Here is a 16,405-nt window from a genome sequence, read left to right as displayed (position 1 = left end):
GTCTCTCAGTCCCTCTCTCTCAGGGAGATATCTGTACACTGACTGGTGTCTCAGTCCCTCTCTCACAGGGAGATATCTGTACACTGACTGGTGTCTCTCAGTCCCTCTCTCTCAGTGAGATATCTGTACACTGACTGGTGTCTCTCAGTCCCTCTCTCTCAGGGAGATATCTGTACACTGACTGGTGTCTCTCAGTCCCTCTCTCTCAGGGAGATATCTGTACACTGACTGGTGTCTCAGTCCCTCTCTCACAGGGAGATATCTGTACACTGACTGGTGTCTCTCAGAGTCTCTCTCTCAGGGAGATATCTGTACACTGACTGGTGTCTCTCAGTCCCTCTCTCCCAGGGAGATATCTGTACACTGACTGGTGTCTCCCAGTCCCTCTCTCTCAAGGAGATATCTGTACACTGACTGGTGTCTCTCAGTCTCTCTCTCTCAGGGCGATATCTGTACACTGACTGGTGTCTCTCAGGGAGATAGCTGTACACTGACTGGTGTCTCTCAGTCCCTCTCTCTCAGGAAGATAACTGTACACTGACTGGTGTCTCTCAGTCCCTCTCTCTCAGGGAGATATCTGTACACTGACTGGTGTCTCTCAGTCCCTCTCTCTCAGGGAGATATCTGTACACTGACTGGTGTCTCTCAGTCCCTCTCTCTCAGGGAGATATCTGGACACTGACTGGTGTCTCTCAGTCCCTCTCTCCCAGGGAGATATCTGTTCACTGACTGGTGTCTCTCAGTCCCTCTCTCTCAGGGAGATATCTGTACACTGACTGGTGTCTCTCAGTCCCTCTCTCTCAGGGAGATATCTGTACACTGACTGGTGTCTCTCAGTCCCTCTCTCTCAGGGAGATATCTGTACACTGACTGGTGTCTCTCAGGGAGATAGCTGTACACTGACTGGTGTCTCTCTGTCCCTCTCTCTCAGGGAGATATCTATACACTGACTTGTGTCTCTCAGTCTCTCTCTCTCAGGGAGATATCTGTACACTGACTGGTGTCTCTCAGGAAGATAACTGTACACTGACTGGAGTCTCTCTGTCCCTCTCTCTCAGGGAGATATCTGTACACTGACTGGTGTCTCTCAGGAAGATAACTGTACACTGACTGGTGTCTCTCAGTCCCTCTCTCACAGGGAGATATCTGTACATTGACTTGTGTCTCTCAGTCCCTCTCTCTCAGGGAGATATCTGTACACTGACTGGTGTCTCTCAGTCCCTCTCTCTCAGGGAGATATCTGTACACTGACTGGTGTCTCTCAGTCCCTCTCTCTCAGGGAGATATCTGTACACTGACTGGTGTCTCTCAGTCCCTCTCTCTCAGGGAGATATCTGTACACTGACTGGTGTCTCTCAGTCCCTCTCTCTCAGGGAGATATCTGTACACTGACTGGTGTCTCTCAGTCCCTCTCTCTCAGGGAGATATCTGTACACTGACTGGTGTCTCTCAGTCCCTCTCTCTCAGGGAGATATCTGTACACTGACTGGTGTCTCTCAGTCCCTCTCTCTCAGGGAGATATCTGTACACTGACTGGTGTCTCTCAGTCCCTCTCTCTCAGGGAGATATCTGTACACTGACTGGTGTCTCTCAGTCCCTCTCTCTCAGGGAGATATCTGTACACTGACTGGTGTCTCTCAGTCCCTCTCTCTCAGGGAGATATCTGTACACTGACTGGTGTCTCTCAGTCCCTCTCTCTCAGGGAGATATCTGTACACTGACTGGTGTCTCTCAGTCCCTCTCTCTCAGGGAGATATCTGTACACTGACTGGTGTCTCTCAGTCCCTCTCTCTCAGGGAGATATCTGTACACTGACTGGTGTCTCTCAGTCCCTCTCTCTCAGGGAGATATCTGTACACTGACTGGTGTCTCTCAGTCCCTCTCTCTCAGGGAGATATCTGTACACTGACTGGTGGCTCTCAGTCCCTCTGTCCAGGGAGATATATGTACACTGACTGGTGTCTCTCAGTCCCTCTCTCTCAGGGAGATATCTGTACACTGACTGGTGTGTCTCAGTCCCTCTCTCTCAGGGAGATATCTGGACACTGACTGGTGTCTCTCAGTCCCTCTCTCTCAGGGAGATATCTGTACACTGACTGGTGTCTCCCTGTCCCTCTCTCTCAGGGAGATAACTGTACACTGACTGGTGTCTCTCAGTCCCTCTCTCACAGGGAGATATCTGTACACTGACTGGTGTCTCCCTGTCCCTCTCTCTCAGGGAGATAACTGTACACTGACTGGTGTCTCTCAGTCCCTCTCTCTCAGGGAGATATCTGTACACTGACTGGTGTCTCTCAGTCCCTCTCTCTCAGGGAGATATCTGGACACTGACTGGTGTCTCTCAGTCCCTCTCTCTCAGGGAGATATCTGTACACTGACTGGTGTCTCTCAGTCCCTCTCTCTCAGGGAGATATCTGGACACTGACTGGTGTCTCTCAGTCCCTCTCTCTCAGGGAGATATCTGTACACTGGCTGGTGTCTCTCAGTCCCTCTCTCTCAGGGAGATATCTGGACACCGATGCGCTGAGTCTGAAACATACATCAAAAGACTGATGTCATCGGAAAACGGTAAGCTGATTTGTTGGTAGTTGATATTGACGACTGTGTTTCAATAGCTGAATCTAAACAAAGTGTATTATTTATTTGGGAAAGTATTATTTATTATCCATATCTAGATTTGTTCTGGTCTAAGGTGTAAATTTTTACATTTCAGATATGTCAGGTGCGGACAGCCGAGTGGAATGTGTGGCTTGTCACATGTGGGGAGTCTTGGACGCTGCTGGTGTTCGAAATGACCACATTTGCAGATGTGTTCCCAGCTGCAGAAACTGGAGCTCCAGGTTTCGGAGGCTGAGTGGCAGCTGGAGATACTGCGGAGCACCCCGAGGCTGAGAGTTACATGGATAGCAGGTGGTTACACTGCAGCTCAAGTGGGTAGAGGAAAGGAGGGAATGGTTGACCACCAGACAGTCCAGAAAGAATAGGCAGGTAATGCAGGAGTCCCCTGGGGTCCCGCTCACTCACGTCTTCTGCGGCCAAAGACGTGACTCCAGGGTGGTGTGTTGCCTCCCGAGTGGCAGGATTAGGGATGTCACTGAAAGGCTGCAGGGCACCCTGAAGAGGGGAGGTGATGAGTTAGAGGGACGTGGCACACGTTGAATCCGACAGTATGGGCAAAGTGAGGAATGAGGTATTCCATCAAGAATTCACGTAGCTCGGCAGTCGATTAAAGAGCAGGACCACAATCTCTGGATTACTTCCAGTGCTGGGGAGAGTAGAAATAGGAAAATAGGACAGATGAATGCGTGGCTCAACATTTGGTTCAGGAGGGAGTGTTTTAGATAAAAGCAAATTACTGCAGATGCTGGAATCTGAAACCAAAAGAGAAAATGCTGGAAAATCACAGCAGGTCTGGCAGCATCTTTAAGGAGAGAAAAGAGTTGACGTTTCGAGTCCAAGATGATCCTTTGTCACAGCTCAAAGGCATAGAAAGTGGGAGATATTTATACTGCAGGATGAGGGAATGAAAGATGAGTCATAGTCACAAAACCAAGGGGAAAGGCTGCTAATGGCTGTCCATAGAAGGTGTGAATGGCCAAACGGCAGAGAAGTTGAAATCAGATGGTAAACTGTGACAGACGAAGATGTGGGGGGAGGGGGGAGATCTGTGGGAGAGAGGTAAAATTGAGAAAAGCGGGGGGGGAAAGGGGAAGCAAAGTGGGAGAAAAGGTAAGGAAAGGGAGTGTTTTAGATTATGGAACATTGGGACAGTTTCTGGGGAAGGTGGGACATGCACAAATAGGATAATCTGCAGGTGAACATCCTTGTGGGTAGCTTTGCTCGTGCTGTTGGGGGAAGTTTAAACCAGTCTTGCAGGGGAGGGGACACAGTATATTGGTGAAATAGAGACACGTCACGCTGCAATGAAGGAAGCGAGTCAGAGTGGGTTCAGTTATGCTGAGTGTCCAGAGAGTAAGGCAAGGCTGGATGGTCTTGACTTTAATGCCACGAGTGTAATAGGTCAGACTGATGAGTTAAAGATGTGGATTAACGCGTGAAAGTGTGATATTGTAACCATCACAGAAACATGGTTGAGGGAGGGGCAGGACTGGCAATTCAACAGTCAGGGGTATGGGATCTTTAGGCGAACACAGTAAGAAGTCTCACAACACCAGGTTAAAGTCCAACAGGTTTATTTGGTAGCAAATAAACCTGTTGGACTTTAACCTGGTGTTGAGAGACTTCTTACTGTGTTCACCCCAGTCCAACGCCGGCATCTCCACATCATCTTTAGGCGAGACAGAGGAGGGTGCAGAAAGGGAGGTGGTGTAGCACTAATAATTAAGGAGTCAATTACTGCAATAAGGTGATGATGTCTTGGAAGAATCTTCAAACGAGGCTTTGTGGGTTAGGAATGTAAAAGGGGCAGCCACATTACTGGGAGCGTGTTATAGGGCCCCCAAAGAGTCAGTGGGGAATGAAGGAACAGACATGTAGGCAGTTCATGAGATATGTAAGAGTAATAATAGTGTAATTATATTAGGGAATTTCATCTTTTCCAACATAAATTGGGATAGCCATATTGTTAAGGGTTTAGAGGGGGCAGATTTCTTGAAATGTATCCAGGGGAGTTTTTTGCATCAATATGTGGAAGGCCCAACAAGGGATGGCGCAGTGCTGGATCCAGTTCGGGGGATCAAAGCCGGACAAGTGTTCAATGTGGCAGTGGGAGAGTATTTTAGCAGTAGCAACCACAACACAGTCTGGTTCAAATTTGTTATGGACAAGGAGAAAGATGGCTTTGGAAGGCAGATATTATTAAACCTCACTTAGTGCTGGGAGTGTGGGTGGGGCAGAGTTTGTAAAGAGCATCCAGGAGGGCTTCCTGAAACAGTATGTAGATAGTCCAACTAGGGAAGGGGCCATACTGGACCTGGTATTGGGGAACGAGCCCGGCTAGGTGGTCGATGTTTCAGTAGGGGAGCAGTTCGGGAACAGTGACCACAATTCAGTAAGCTTTACGGTACTGATGGATAAAGACAAGTGTAGTCCTCAAGTTAAGGTGCTAAATTGGGGGAAGGCTAATTACAACAATGTTAGGCAGGAACTGAAGAATGTAGATTGGGAGCAGATGTTTGAGGGCAAATCAACATCTGGCATGTGGGAGGCTTTCAAGTGTAAGTTGATAGGGATTCAGACCGGCACATTCCTCTAAGGATGAAGGATAAGTATGGCAAGTTTTGGGAACCTTGGATAACGAGAGATACTGTGAGCCTAGTCAAAGAGAAAAAGGAAGCATTTGTCAAAGCTAGGAGCTAGGAGGAGCTAGGAGCACGAAGCAAGTGTGGAATACAAGGAAAGTAGAAAGAAACTTAAGCAAGGAGTAAGAAGGGCTAAAAGGGGTCATGAAAAAGCATTGGCCAGCAGGATTAAGGAAAATCCCAAGGCTTTTTATACATATATAAAGAGCAAGAGGGTAGCCAGGGAGAGGGTTGGCCCACTCAAGGACAAGGGAGGGAATCTATGTGTGGAACCAGAGGAAATGGGCGAGGTATTAAATGAGTACTTTGTGTCAGTATTCACCGAAGAGAAGGACTTGGTGGATGATGAATCTGGGAAAGGGTGTGTAGATAGTTTGAGTCATGTTGAGATCAAAAAGGAGAAGGTATTGGGGTTCTTGAGAAACATTAGAGTAGACAAGTCCCCAGGACTGATGGGATATACCCCAGAATACTGAGAGAGGCAAGGGAGGAAATTGCTGGGGCCTTGAGAGAAATCTTTGTATCCTCACTGGCTACAGGGGAGGTCCCAGAGGATTGGAGAATAGCCAATGTTGTTCCTTTGTTTAAGAAGGGTAGCAAGAATAATCCAGGTAATTACAGGCCGGTGAGCCTCACATCAGTGGTAGGGAAATTATTGGAGAGGATTCTTCGAGACAGGATTTATTCCCACTTGGAAATAAGTGGACGTATTAGTGAGAGGCAACATGATTTTGTGAAGGGGAGGTCGTGTCTCACGAACTTGATCGAGTTTTTCAAGGAAGTGACGAAGATGATTGATGAGGGCAGGGCAGTGGATGTTGTCTACATGGGCTTCAGTAAGGCCTTTGACAAGGTCCCTCATGGCAGACTGGTGCAGAAGGTGAAGTCGCATGGGATCAGAGGTGAGCTGGCATGGTGAATACAAAACTGGCTCAGTCAAAGAAGACAGAGGGTAGCAGTGGAAGGGTGTGTTTCTGAATGGAGGACTGTGACAAGTGGTGTTCCTCAGGGATCAGTGCTGGAACCTTTGCTGTTTGTAATATGTATCAATGATTTGGAGGAAAATGTAACTGGATTGATTAGTAAGTTTGCGGACGACACAAAGGTTGGTGGATTTGCGGATAGCGATGAGGACCATCAGAGGATACAGCAGGATATAGATCAGTTGGAAACTTGGGCGGAGAGATGGCAGATGGAGTTTAATCCAGACAAATGTGAGGTATTGCATTTTGGAAGGTCTAATACAGATAGGAAATATACAGTAAATGGCAGAACCCTTAAGAGTATTGATAGGCAAAGGGATCTGGGTGTACAGGTACACAGGTCACTGAAAGTGGCAATGCAGATGGAGAAGGTAGTCAAGAAGGCATACGGCATGCTTGCCTTCATCGGCCGGGGTATTGAGTTTAACAATTGGCAAGTCATGTTGCAGCTTTATAGAACCTTAGTGAGGTCGCAGTGGGAATATAGTGTTCAATTCTGGTCTCCACACTACAAAAGGATGTGGAGGCTTTGGAGAGGGTACAGAAAAGATTTACCAGGATGTTGCCTGGTATGGAGGGCATTAGCTATGAGGAGAGGTTGGAGAAATTTGGTTTGTTCTCACTGGAGCGACGGAGGTTGAGGGGAGACCTGATAAAAGTCTACAAGATTATGAGGGGCATGGACAGAGTGGATAGTCAGAAGCTTTTTCCCAGGTTGGAAGAGTCAATTACTAGGGGGCATAGGTTTAAGGTGCGAGGGGCAAGGTTTAAAGGAGATGTACGAGGCAGATTTTTTACACAGAGAGTGGTGGGTGCCTGGAACCCGTTGCCGGGGGAAGTACTGGAAGCGGATACGGTAGTGACTTTTAAGGGGCGTCTTGACAAATACATGAATAGGATGGGAATAGAGGGATATGTTCCCCGGAAGGGTAAGGGGTTTTAGTTAAGTTGGGCAGCATGGTCAATGCAGGCTTGGAGGGCCGAAGGGCCTGTTCCTGTGCTGTAATTTTCTTTGTTCTTTCTTTGGCAGGATCTGGTCAAAGTTGAACAGCTCCTTGCGGGAAAGTCTACAGCGGAGCAGTGAGGGGCATTCAGAATGGAAATGGGGAGAGTACAGGTTCAACATGTACTCTTTCAGGGGAAAATGTAGAGAAAGTCAGTTCAGGGAACCCTTGATGTCTGGGACAATTCAAGACTGCATGAGGAAGAGGAGAAAGGCTTTTAGCAAGTTCAAAGGGAGTAATTCAGCAGCGGTTCTTGAGGAATATAGGAAGTGTAAGAGGGAACTTAAGAAAGCAATTAGAAGAGCAAAAAGGACTTGTGCACAGGATTCGGGAGAACCCTAAGATATTTGATAAATACATTAAAGGGAAGAAGTTAACCAGGGGAAGAGTAGGGCCCATTAGGGACCAAGGATGTGTGAAGCCACAGGATGTTGGAAGGATGTTGTCTTTGCTCTTCACTCTGGAAAAGGAGAACATAGGTATGGAATTCAGGAAAGGGGACTGTGAGGAACTTGCACAGAATGACATAGGAAATGGGAAAACTTTGGAGGCTCTGACAGGCTTATGTACAGACAAATCCTCAGGGCCGAGATGAATAGCATCCCAGGCTGCTGTGAGAGGCAAGGCAGGAAATTGCAGGGGCTCTGACACACATTTATAATTCCTCTCTGGTCACGGGGGCTAATGTGGCTCCACTTTTCAAGAAGGGTGATAGAGATGAACCAGGAAATTACAGGCCGGTGAGTCTCATGTCAGTGGTGGGGAAACTATTGGAGAAAATTCTGAAAGAGGGAATATCCACTTGGAAAGGGATGGGTTAATTAAGGATAGTCAGCATGGCTGGTCAAGACTAGAAACCTAACAACCTTTGGGATGGAGGGGCAGGTGCAGTGGTTAATACTGCCTCCTCATAGTGCCAGGGACCGGTGTTCGATTCCCGGCTTGGGTCAGTGGCTGCTAAATCTGCACGATCTCCCCGTGTCTGCAAGGGTTTCCTCCGGGTGCTCCAGTTTCCTCCCACAGTCCGAAAGAGGTGCTGGTTAGGTGCATTGGCCATGCTAAATTCTCTCTGTGTACCCAAACAGGCACCAGAGTGTGGTGACGAGGGGATTTTCATAGAAACTTCATTGCAACGTTAATATAAGCCTACTTGTGACATTAACAATGAACTTAAAACATAAACAAATATTTGGATGAGCACGTGAAATATCGTAACATTCAAGGACATGGGAGAAGTGCCCCTTGAGTAACAGTTACTGTCAGTGCAGACACAATGGGCCAAAGGGACTTTTCTGCATTGTATGACTATGACACTCTCTCAGGGAGATATCCGTACACTGACTGGAGTCCCCCTGTACACTGACTGATGTCTCTCAGTCCCTCTCTCTCAGGGAGATATCTGTATACCGACTGGAGTCCCCCTGTACACCGACTGATGTCTCTCAGGGAGGTGTCTGTACACTGACTGGTGTCTCTCAGTCCCTCTCTCCCAGGGAGATATCTGTACACTGACTGGTGTCTCTCAGTCCCTTTCTCTCTCAGGGAGATATCTGTACACTGACTGGTGTCTCTCAGGGAGATATCTGTACACTGACTGGTGTCTCACAGTCCCTCTCTCTCAGGGAGGAGTCTGTACACTGACTGGTGTCTCTCTGTCCCTCTCTCTCAGGGAGATATCTGTACACTGACTGGTGTCTCTCAGTCCCTCTCTCTCAGGGCGATATCTGTACACTGACTGGTGTCTCTCAGTCCCTCTCTCTCAGGGAGATATCTGTACACTGACTGGTGTCTCTCAGTCCCTCTCTCTCTCAGGGAGATATCTGTACACTGACTGGTGTCTCTCAGTCCCTCTCTCTCTCAGGGAGATATCTGTACACTGACTGGTGTCTCTCAGTCCCTCTCTCTCTCAGGGAGATACCTGTACACCGGCAGAGTATGGGAGATGAGACAGAATCAAGCTCGATGACAATCTGTCCTAACTTGTTGCTCAACTTCTGATGATGTAATGACTCAGCTCTTGGTGAATATAAACCACAGACGTAAACAAAATTAAAGACAATAAGAGTAAAGCTCCCTCCACGCTGCCTCATCACACACTCCCAGGACAGGTACAGCACCGGGTTAGATACAGAGTAAAGCTCCCTCTACACTGTCCCCATCAAACACTCCCAGGACAGGTACAGCACGGGGTTAGATACAGAGTAAATCTCCCTCTACACTGTCCCCATCAAACACTCCCAGGACAGGTACAGCACGGGGTTAGATACAGAGTAAAGCTCCCTCTACACTGTCCCATCAAACACTCCCAGGACAGATACAGCACGGGGTTAGATACAGAGTAAATCTCCCTCTACACTGTCCCCATCAAACACTCCCAGGACAGGTACAGCACGGGGTTAGATACAGAGTAAATCTCCCTCTACACTGTCCCCATCAAACACTCCCAGGACAGGTACAGCACGGGGTTAGATACAGAGTAAAGCTCCCGCTACACTGACCCCATCAAACACTCCCAGGACAGGTACAGCACGGGGTTAGATACAGAGTAAATCTCCCTCTACACTGTCCCCATCAAACACTCCCAGGACAGGTACAGCACGGGGTTAGATACAGAGTAAATCTCCCTCTACACTGTCCCCATCAAACACTCCCAGGACAGGTACAGCACGGGGTTAGATACAGAGTAAAGCTCCCTCTACACTGTCCCCATCAAACACTCCCAGGACAGGTACAGTATGGGGTTAGATACAGTGTAAAGCTCCCTCTACACTGTCCCCATCAAACACTCCCAGGACAGGGACAGCACGGGGTTAGATACAGAGTAAAGCTCCCTCTACACTGTCCCCATCAAACACTCCCAGGACAGGTACAGCACGGGGTTTGATATAGAGTAAAGCTCCCTCTACACTGTCCCCATCAAACACGCCCAGGACAGGTACAGCACGGGGTTAGATACAGAGTAAAGGTCCCTCTACACTGTCCCCATCAAACACTCCCAGGACAGGTACAGCACGGGGTTTGATACAGAGTAAAGCTCCCTCTACACTGTCCCCATCAAACACTCCCAGGACAGGTACAGCACGGGGTTAGATACAGAGTAAATCTCCCTCTGCACTGTCCCCATCAAACACTCCCAGGACAGGTACAGCACGGGGTTAGATACAGAGTAAAGGTCCCTCGACACTGTCCCCATCAAACACTCCCAGGAGAGGTACAGCACGGGGTTTGATATAGAGTAAAGCTCCCTCAACACTGTCCCCATCAAACACTCCCAGGACAGGTACAGCACGGGGTTAGTTACAGAGTAAAGGTCCCTCTACACTGTCCCCATCAAACACTCCCAGGACAGGTACAGCACAGGGTTAGATACAGAGTAAAGCTCCCTCTACACTGTCCCCATCAAACACTCCCAGGAGAGGTACAGCACGGGGTTTGATATCGAGTAAAGCTCCCTCTACACTGTCCCCATCAAACACTCCCAGGACAGGTACAGCACGGGGTTAGATACAGAGTAAATCTCCCTCTACACTGTCCCCATCAAACACTCCCAGGAGAGGTACAGCACGGGGTTAGATACAGAGTAAATCTCCCTCTACACTGACCCCATCAAACACTCCCAGGACTGGTACAGCACGGGGTTAGATACAGAGTAAATCTCCCTCTACCCTGTCCCCATCAAACACTCCCAGGACAGGTACAGCACGGGGTTAGATACAGAGTAAAGGTCCCTCTACACTGTCCCCATCAAACACTCCAAGGAGAGGTACAGCACGGGGTTTGATATAGAGTAAAGCTCCCTCTACATTGTCCCCATCAAACACTGCCAGGACAGGTACAGCACGGGGTTAGATACAGAGTAAAGGTCCCTCTACACTGTCCCCATCAAACACTCCCAGGACAGGTACAGCACGGGATTTAGATACAGAGTAAATCTCCCTCTACACTATCCCCATCAAACACTCCCAGGACAGGTACAGCACGGGGTTAGATACAGAGTAAATCTCCCTCTGCACTGTCCCCATCAAACACTCCCAGGACAGGTACAGCACGGGGTTAGATACAGAGTAAATCTCCCTCTACACTGTCCCCATCAAACACTCCCAGGACAGGTACAGCACGGGGTTAGATACAGAGTAAATCTCCCTCTGCACTGTCCCCATCAAACACTCCCAGGACAGGTACAGCACGGGGTTAGATACAGAGTAAATCTCCCTCTGCACTGTCCCCATCAAACACTCCCAGGACAGGTACAGCACGGGGTTAGATACAGAGTAAATCTCCCTCTACACTGTCCCCATCAAACACTCCCAGGACAGGTACAGCACGGGGTTAGATACAGAGTAAATCTCCCTCTACACTGTCCCCATCAAACACTCCCAGGACAGGTACAGCACGGGGTTAGATACAGAGTAAAGCTCCCTCTACACTGTCCCCATCAAACACTCCCAGGACAGGTACAGCACGGGGTTAGATACAGAGTAAAGCTCCCTCTACACTGACCCCATCAAACACTCCCAGGACAGGTACAGCACAGGGTTAGATACAGAGTAAAGCTCCCTCTACACTGTCCCCATCAAACACTCCCAGGACAGGTACAGCACGGGGTTAGATACAGAGTAAAGCTCCCTCTACACTGTCCCCATCAAACACTCCCAGGACAGGTACAGCACGGGGTTAGATACAGAGTAAAGCTCCCTCTACACTGTCCCCATCAAACACTCCCAGGACAGGTACAGCACGGGGTTAATATGGAGTAAAGCTCCCTCTACACTGTCCCCATCAAACACTCCCAGGACAGGTACAGCACGGGGTTAGATACAGAGTAAAGCTCCCTCTACACTGTCCCCATCAAACACCCCCAGGACAGGTACAGCACGGGGTTAGATACAGAGTAAAGCTCCCTCTACACTGACCCCATCAAACACTCCCAGGACAGGTACAGCACGGGGTTAGATACAGAGTAAAGCTCCCTCTACACTGACCCCATCAAACACTCCCAGGACAGGTACAGCACGGGGTTAGATACAGAGTAAAGCTCCCTCTACACTGACCCCATCAAACACTCCCAGGACAGGTACAGCACGGGGTTAGATACAGAGTAAAGCTCCCTCTACACTGACCCCATCAAACACTCCCAGGACAGATACAGCACGGGGTTAGATACAGAGTAAAGCTCCCTCTACACTGACCCTATGTAGTAAATATGTCGCATTGTGGGACTCTGTGTCGGTTGCTGCAATACATGGAGATGAGGAATGAATCTGTTAATATTTACTTGCTGTTTTTAATCTGTATTTGTTGAACATTGATAAGCTGAATTGTGTCACACAATTGAACATGACCTTTGGTAAACAGACTCCGATAGTGGAACATAAACTATGTCAGCACAGTGGGAGATGTGAGGGCAGAGGGGAGGAGTGGGACAGCGGGGACAGAGTGAGAGAGAGACAGGGAGATGCACACAGATTTTCTTTTATTCTGGCAACTTCCTCAACCTGCTGAGTCTCTGTCTGACAGTGCCTTCAAAACCCATCTGTCTCTCTTCCCCCTTCCTGCCTCTCCCTTGCTCCAGGCCCCCTCTCCCATCCCCCTCCTGTACCTCTCTCCTACATTCCCTCCCTCTCTGAAACCTAACCCTCCCCGGGTTGGAAGCTTGGCTCAGCCAGAGAGAGAGAGAGAGTTTTAGTGAAACTGGCATTGGTTTCTCTCTTTGTGTCACACCTTTCCCTCATTTCCCTCTCTCCGAGTCAGGAACTGGATTTCACCACAGACTCACACAGTTTCACCGAAACTACCCTGTCGCTTTCGATCCACCTCTCACTTCCTATCATTCTCAGTAGAGTCAGGCCACACTTCCTGGCTAATTCTCGATGCAGTTCCCGTCACAGAGACTCCCTGAACCTGCTCCCCTGTCAGTGCAGTCACAGGGAGCCACTCCCTCTGTCACAATCTCCATGTTACATCAATTACACAGCTCTCTCAGCTCATCGTCAAATCCAAACACTCTCCCAGCATCTTCCTGCTCCCAACACCACTTCTACCCCTCACCTTGCCCTCTTTCTCTCTATCCCCCTCTCTCCCCCCACGCTCTCTTCCCCCTCACCTCTTTCTCTCTCTCTCTCTTCCCCCTCACCTCTTTCTCTCTCTTCCCCCCACCTCTTTCTCTCTCTCTTCTCTCTCTCTTCCCCCTCACCTTTATTTCTCTCTCTTTCTCCCCCTCACCTCCTCTCTCTCTTCTCCCTCACCTCTTTCTCTCTCTCTCTCTCTCTTCTCCCCTCACCTCTCTCTCTCTTCCCCCTCACCTCTTTCTCTCTTTCTCTCTCTCTCTTCCCCCTCACCTCTTTCTCTCTCTTCCCCCTCACCTCTTTCTCTCTCTTCCCCCTCACCTCTTTCTCTCTCTTCCCCCTCACCTCTTTCTCTCTCTCTCTCCCCCCTCACCTTTCTTTCTCTCTCTTTCTCCCCTCACCTCTCTCTCTCTTCTCCCTCACCTCTTTTTCTCTCTCTCTCTCTCTTTCTCCCCCTCACCTCTCTCTCTCTTCCCCCTCACCTCTCTCTCTCTTCCCCCTCACCTCTTTCTCTCACTCTCCCTCACCTTTCTTTCTCTCTCTTTCTCCCCCTCACCTCTCTCTCTCTCTCTCCCCTCACCTCTTTCTTTCTCTCTCTCTCTCTCCCCTCACCTCTTTCTTTCTCTCTCTCTCTCTCTCTCCCCTCACCTCTTTCTTTCTCTCTCTCTCTCTCTCTCCCCTCACCTCTTTCTTTCTCTCTCTCTCTCTCCCTCACCTCTTTCTTTCTCTCTCTCTCTCCCCCCTCAACTCTTTCTTTCTTTCTCTCTCTCCCCCCCACCTCTTTCTTTCTTTCTCTCTCTCCCCCCTCAACTCTTTTTCTTTCTCTCTCTCTCTCCCCCCTCAACTCTTTTTCTTTCTCTCTCTCCCCCCCACACCTCTTTCTCTCTCTCTCCCCCTCACACCTCTTTCTTTCTCACCCCCCTCACCTCTTTCTCTCTCTCTCTCCCCCTCACCTCTTTCCTCTCTCTCTCCCCCTCACCTCTTTCTCTCTCTCTCTCTCTCTCCCCCTCACCTCTTTCTCTCTCTCTCTCTCCCCCTCAACTCTTTCTCTCTCTCTCTCTCCCCTCAACTCTTTCTCTCTCTCTCTCTCTCCCCCCTCAACTCTTTCTTTCTTTCTCTCTCTCCCCCCTCAACTCTTTCTTTCTTTCTCTCCCCCCCTCACCTCTTTCTCTCTCTCTCTCTCCCCCTCACCTCTTTCTCTCTCTCTTCTCCCCCTCAACTCTTTCTCTCTCTCTCTCTCTCCCCCTCAACTCTTTCTTTCTTTCTCTCTCTCCCCCCTCACCTTTCTTTCTCTCTCTCCCTCACCTCTTTCTCTCTCTCTCTCTCCCCCCTCAACTCTTTCTTCTCTCTCTCCCCCTCACCTCTTTCTCTCTCTCTCTCTCCCCCTCACCTCTTTCTTTCTCTCTCTCTCCCCCTCACCTCTTTCTTTCTCTCTCTCTCCCCCCTCAACTCTTTCTTTCTTTCTCTCTCTCCCCCCTCAACTCTTTCTTTCTTTCTCTCTCTCCCCCCCTCACCTCTTTCTCTCTCTCTCTCCCCCCCTCAACTCTTTCTCTCTCTCTCTCCCCCCCTCAACTCTTTCTCTCTCTCTCTCCCCCCCTCAACTCTTTCTCTCTCTCTCTCTCCCCCTCAACTCTTTCTTTCTTTCTCTCTCTCCCCCCTCACCTTTCTTTCTCTCTCTCTTCCCCCCACCACCTCTTTCTTTCTGACTCTTCCTCCCCCCCCACCTCTTTCTCTCTCTCTCTCTATCCTCCCCCCCCCCCTCCCCTTTTATTTCTTTCTCTTTCCGCTCTTGTCTGGGCTCCCCTCCTTCCATTCTCCAGGCTGCTCCTGTTGCAGTCTAACTCTGATCCAGCAGTTACTCACCGTGCTTTGCCAGTAAGGCCAGTACCAAGGCCCATTTGGAAGCCTGTTGCCTGCAGTAAATCTGCCAGCCTCTGTTCACAGCCATTGCTCTCCCTGCTCTGACCCACCTCAGCCCCTGGGCTCCACCACACCTGGCTAGGCTCCGCCCCCAGCTGCCCAGGTAACCTCCTGCCATTGACTGTGCCCACTTCCTGCCTGCCTGCCATTGGCCAGCCTCCTAACCTGGCCAGCCCTGCTGTGATTGACACCTCTGCACCTGTCCATCAATGGGCAGCCAGCAAGGTGATTGGCTGGCATGCCTGGGTGGCTTCCCTTACGATTGGCTGATGCTGCCTCAAGCTCCCTGGATAGTTTGTGGTGATTGGTTCAGAACTTTGGTGAACAGGGGATGCCAGAGCTGAATGGCTGCTGATCTATCACTCTGTGAATGGACACCAGCCTGAAGGTCGGAGTTCAGGATGGCTTCCTGCCTACAAGTGTTTGATCATTTCCATCCAAAATCTTCCAGCTTCTAACTCTCTTCATCTCCATCTCTAACACTCCATCTTCAATTTGTGGCAAGTTCCATCCCAACCACCTCTCTAACCTCCTGTAAACTGCAACCCCACAAAGGGACAAAAATAGCTGTTGTTCTGACTGAGATGGGAGGAGTGCCTGTTTCTAATTCCAATACTCCCGGGTTACTACATATACTTCACTAATTCTCCAGCTGGTGATACGACCAAATCTGGGCTTTATCTATAAATCTCAGAGTGAGCGCTCAATAACCAGCTTTCTTCAATAAACAACACAATTATTTGTTTCTTATAAAACTAGACTGGTCAATTAGAGAGGCAAAGATTATTAACACGCAGTGTTAAATAAGGAAAGATAATAATTACTCTAAATACCCAAACTCTCTCACTCACACACACACACAGTCTCACACACACAGTCTCACATTCACACTCTCACACAGGTATACACACACACACAAACTCACTCGTATAGACACACTCACATCCACACAATCATACACACAAATTCACAAACACTCTCACACACACACATGCTCTCACACACACAGTCTCACCCAAACTCTCAGATACACATGATGCTCGCTCACTCACACACTCACAATCACACACCCACTCACACACAATCATGCACACATTCTCTCACAAACTCACACTCTCTCTCACACACACACACTCAACACAGACACACATTCTCTCACACATTCACTCTCA

General features: G+C 49.2%; 1 protein-coding gene across 2 annotated transcripts in view; it reads right to left on the bottom strand.

Annotated features, from left to right (window-relative positions):
* Window positions 1–15,282, bottom strand: part of LOC144487578 (junctional adhesion molecule A-like) — a 32,998-nt gene extending 17,716 nt beyond the window's left edge. For both annotated transcript variants that reach the window (XR_013496431.1, XM_078205662.1), the window contains exon 1: window positions 15,177–15,282. Coding sequence is in view for 1 of the 2 variants with exons in the window: in XM_078205662.1 (XP_078061788.1) it covers window positions 15,177–15,261 (85 nt within the window). In the remaining variant the exon portion in view is untranslated. The remainder of the gene's footprint in view (window positions 1–15,176) is intronic.
* Window positions 15,283–16,405: the final 1,123 nt, after the last annotated feature.

The sequence above is a fragment of the Mustelus asterias genome, unplaced genomic scaffold (genome assembly GCF_964213995.1).
Source record: "Mustelus asterias unplaced genomic scaffold, sMusAst1.hap1.1 HAP1_SCAFFOLD_891, whole genome shotgun sequence".
In the NCBI taxonomy this organism is placed as follows: Eukaryota; Metazoa; Chordata; class Chondrichthyes; order Carcharhiniformes; family Triakidae; genus Mustelus; species Mustelus asterias.
This window is presented reverse-complemented; position numbering and strand designations above follow the sequence as displayed.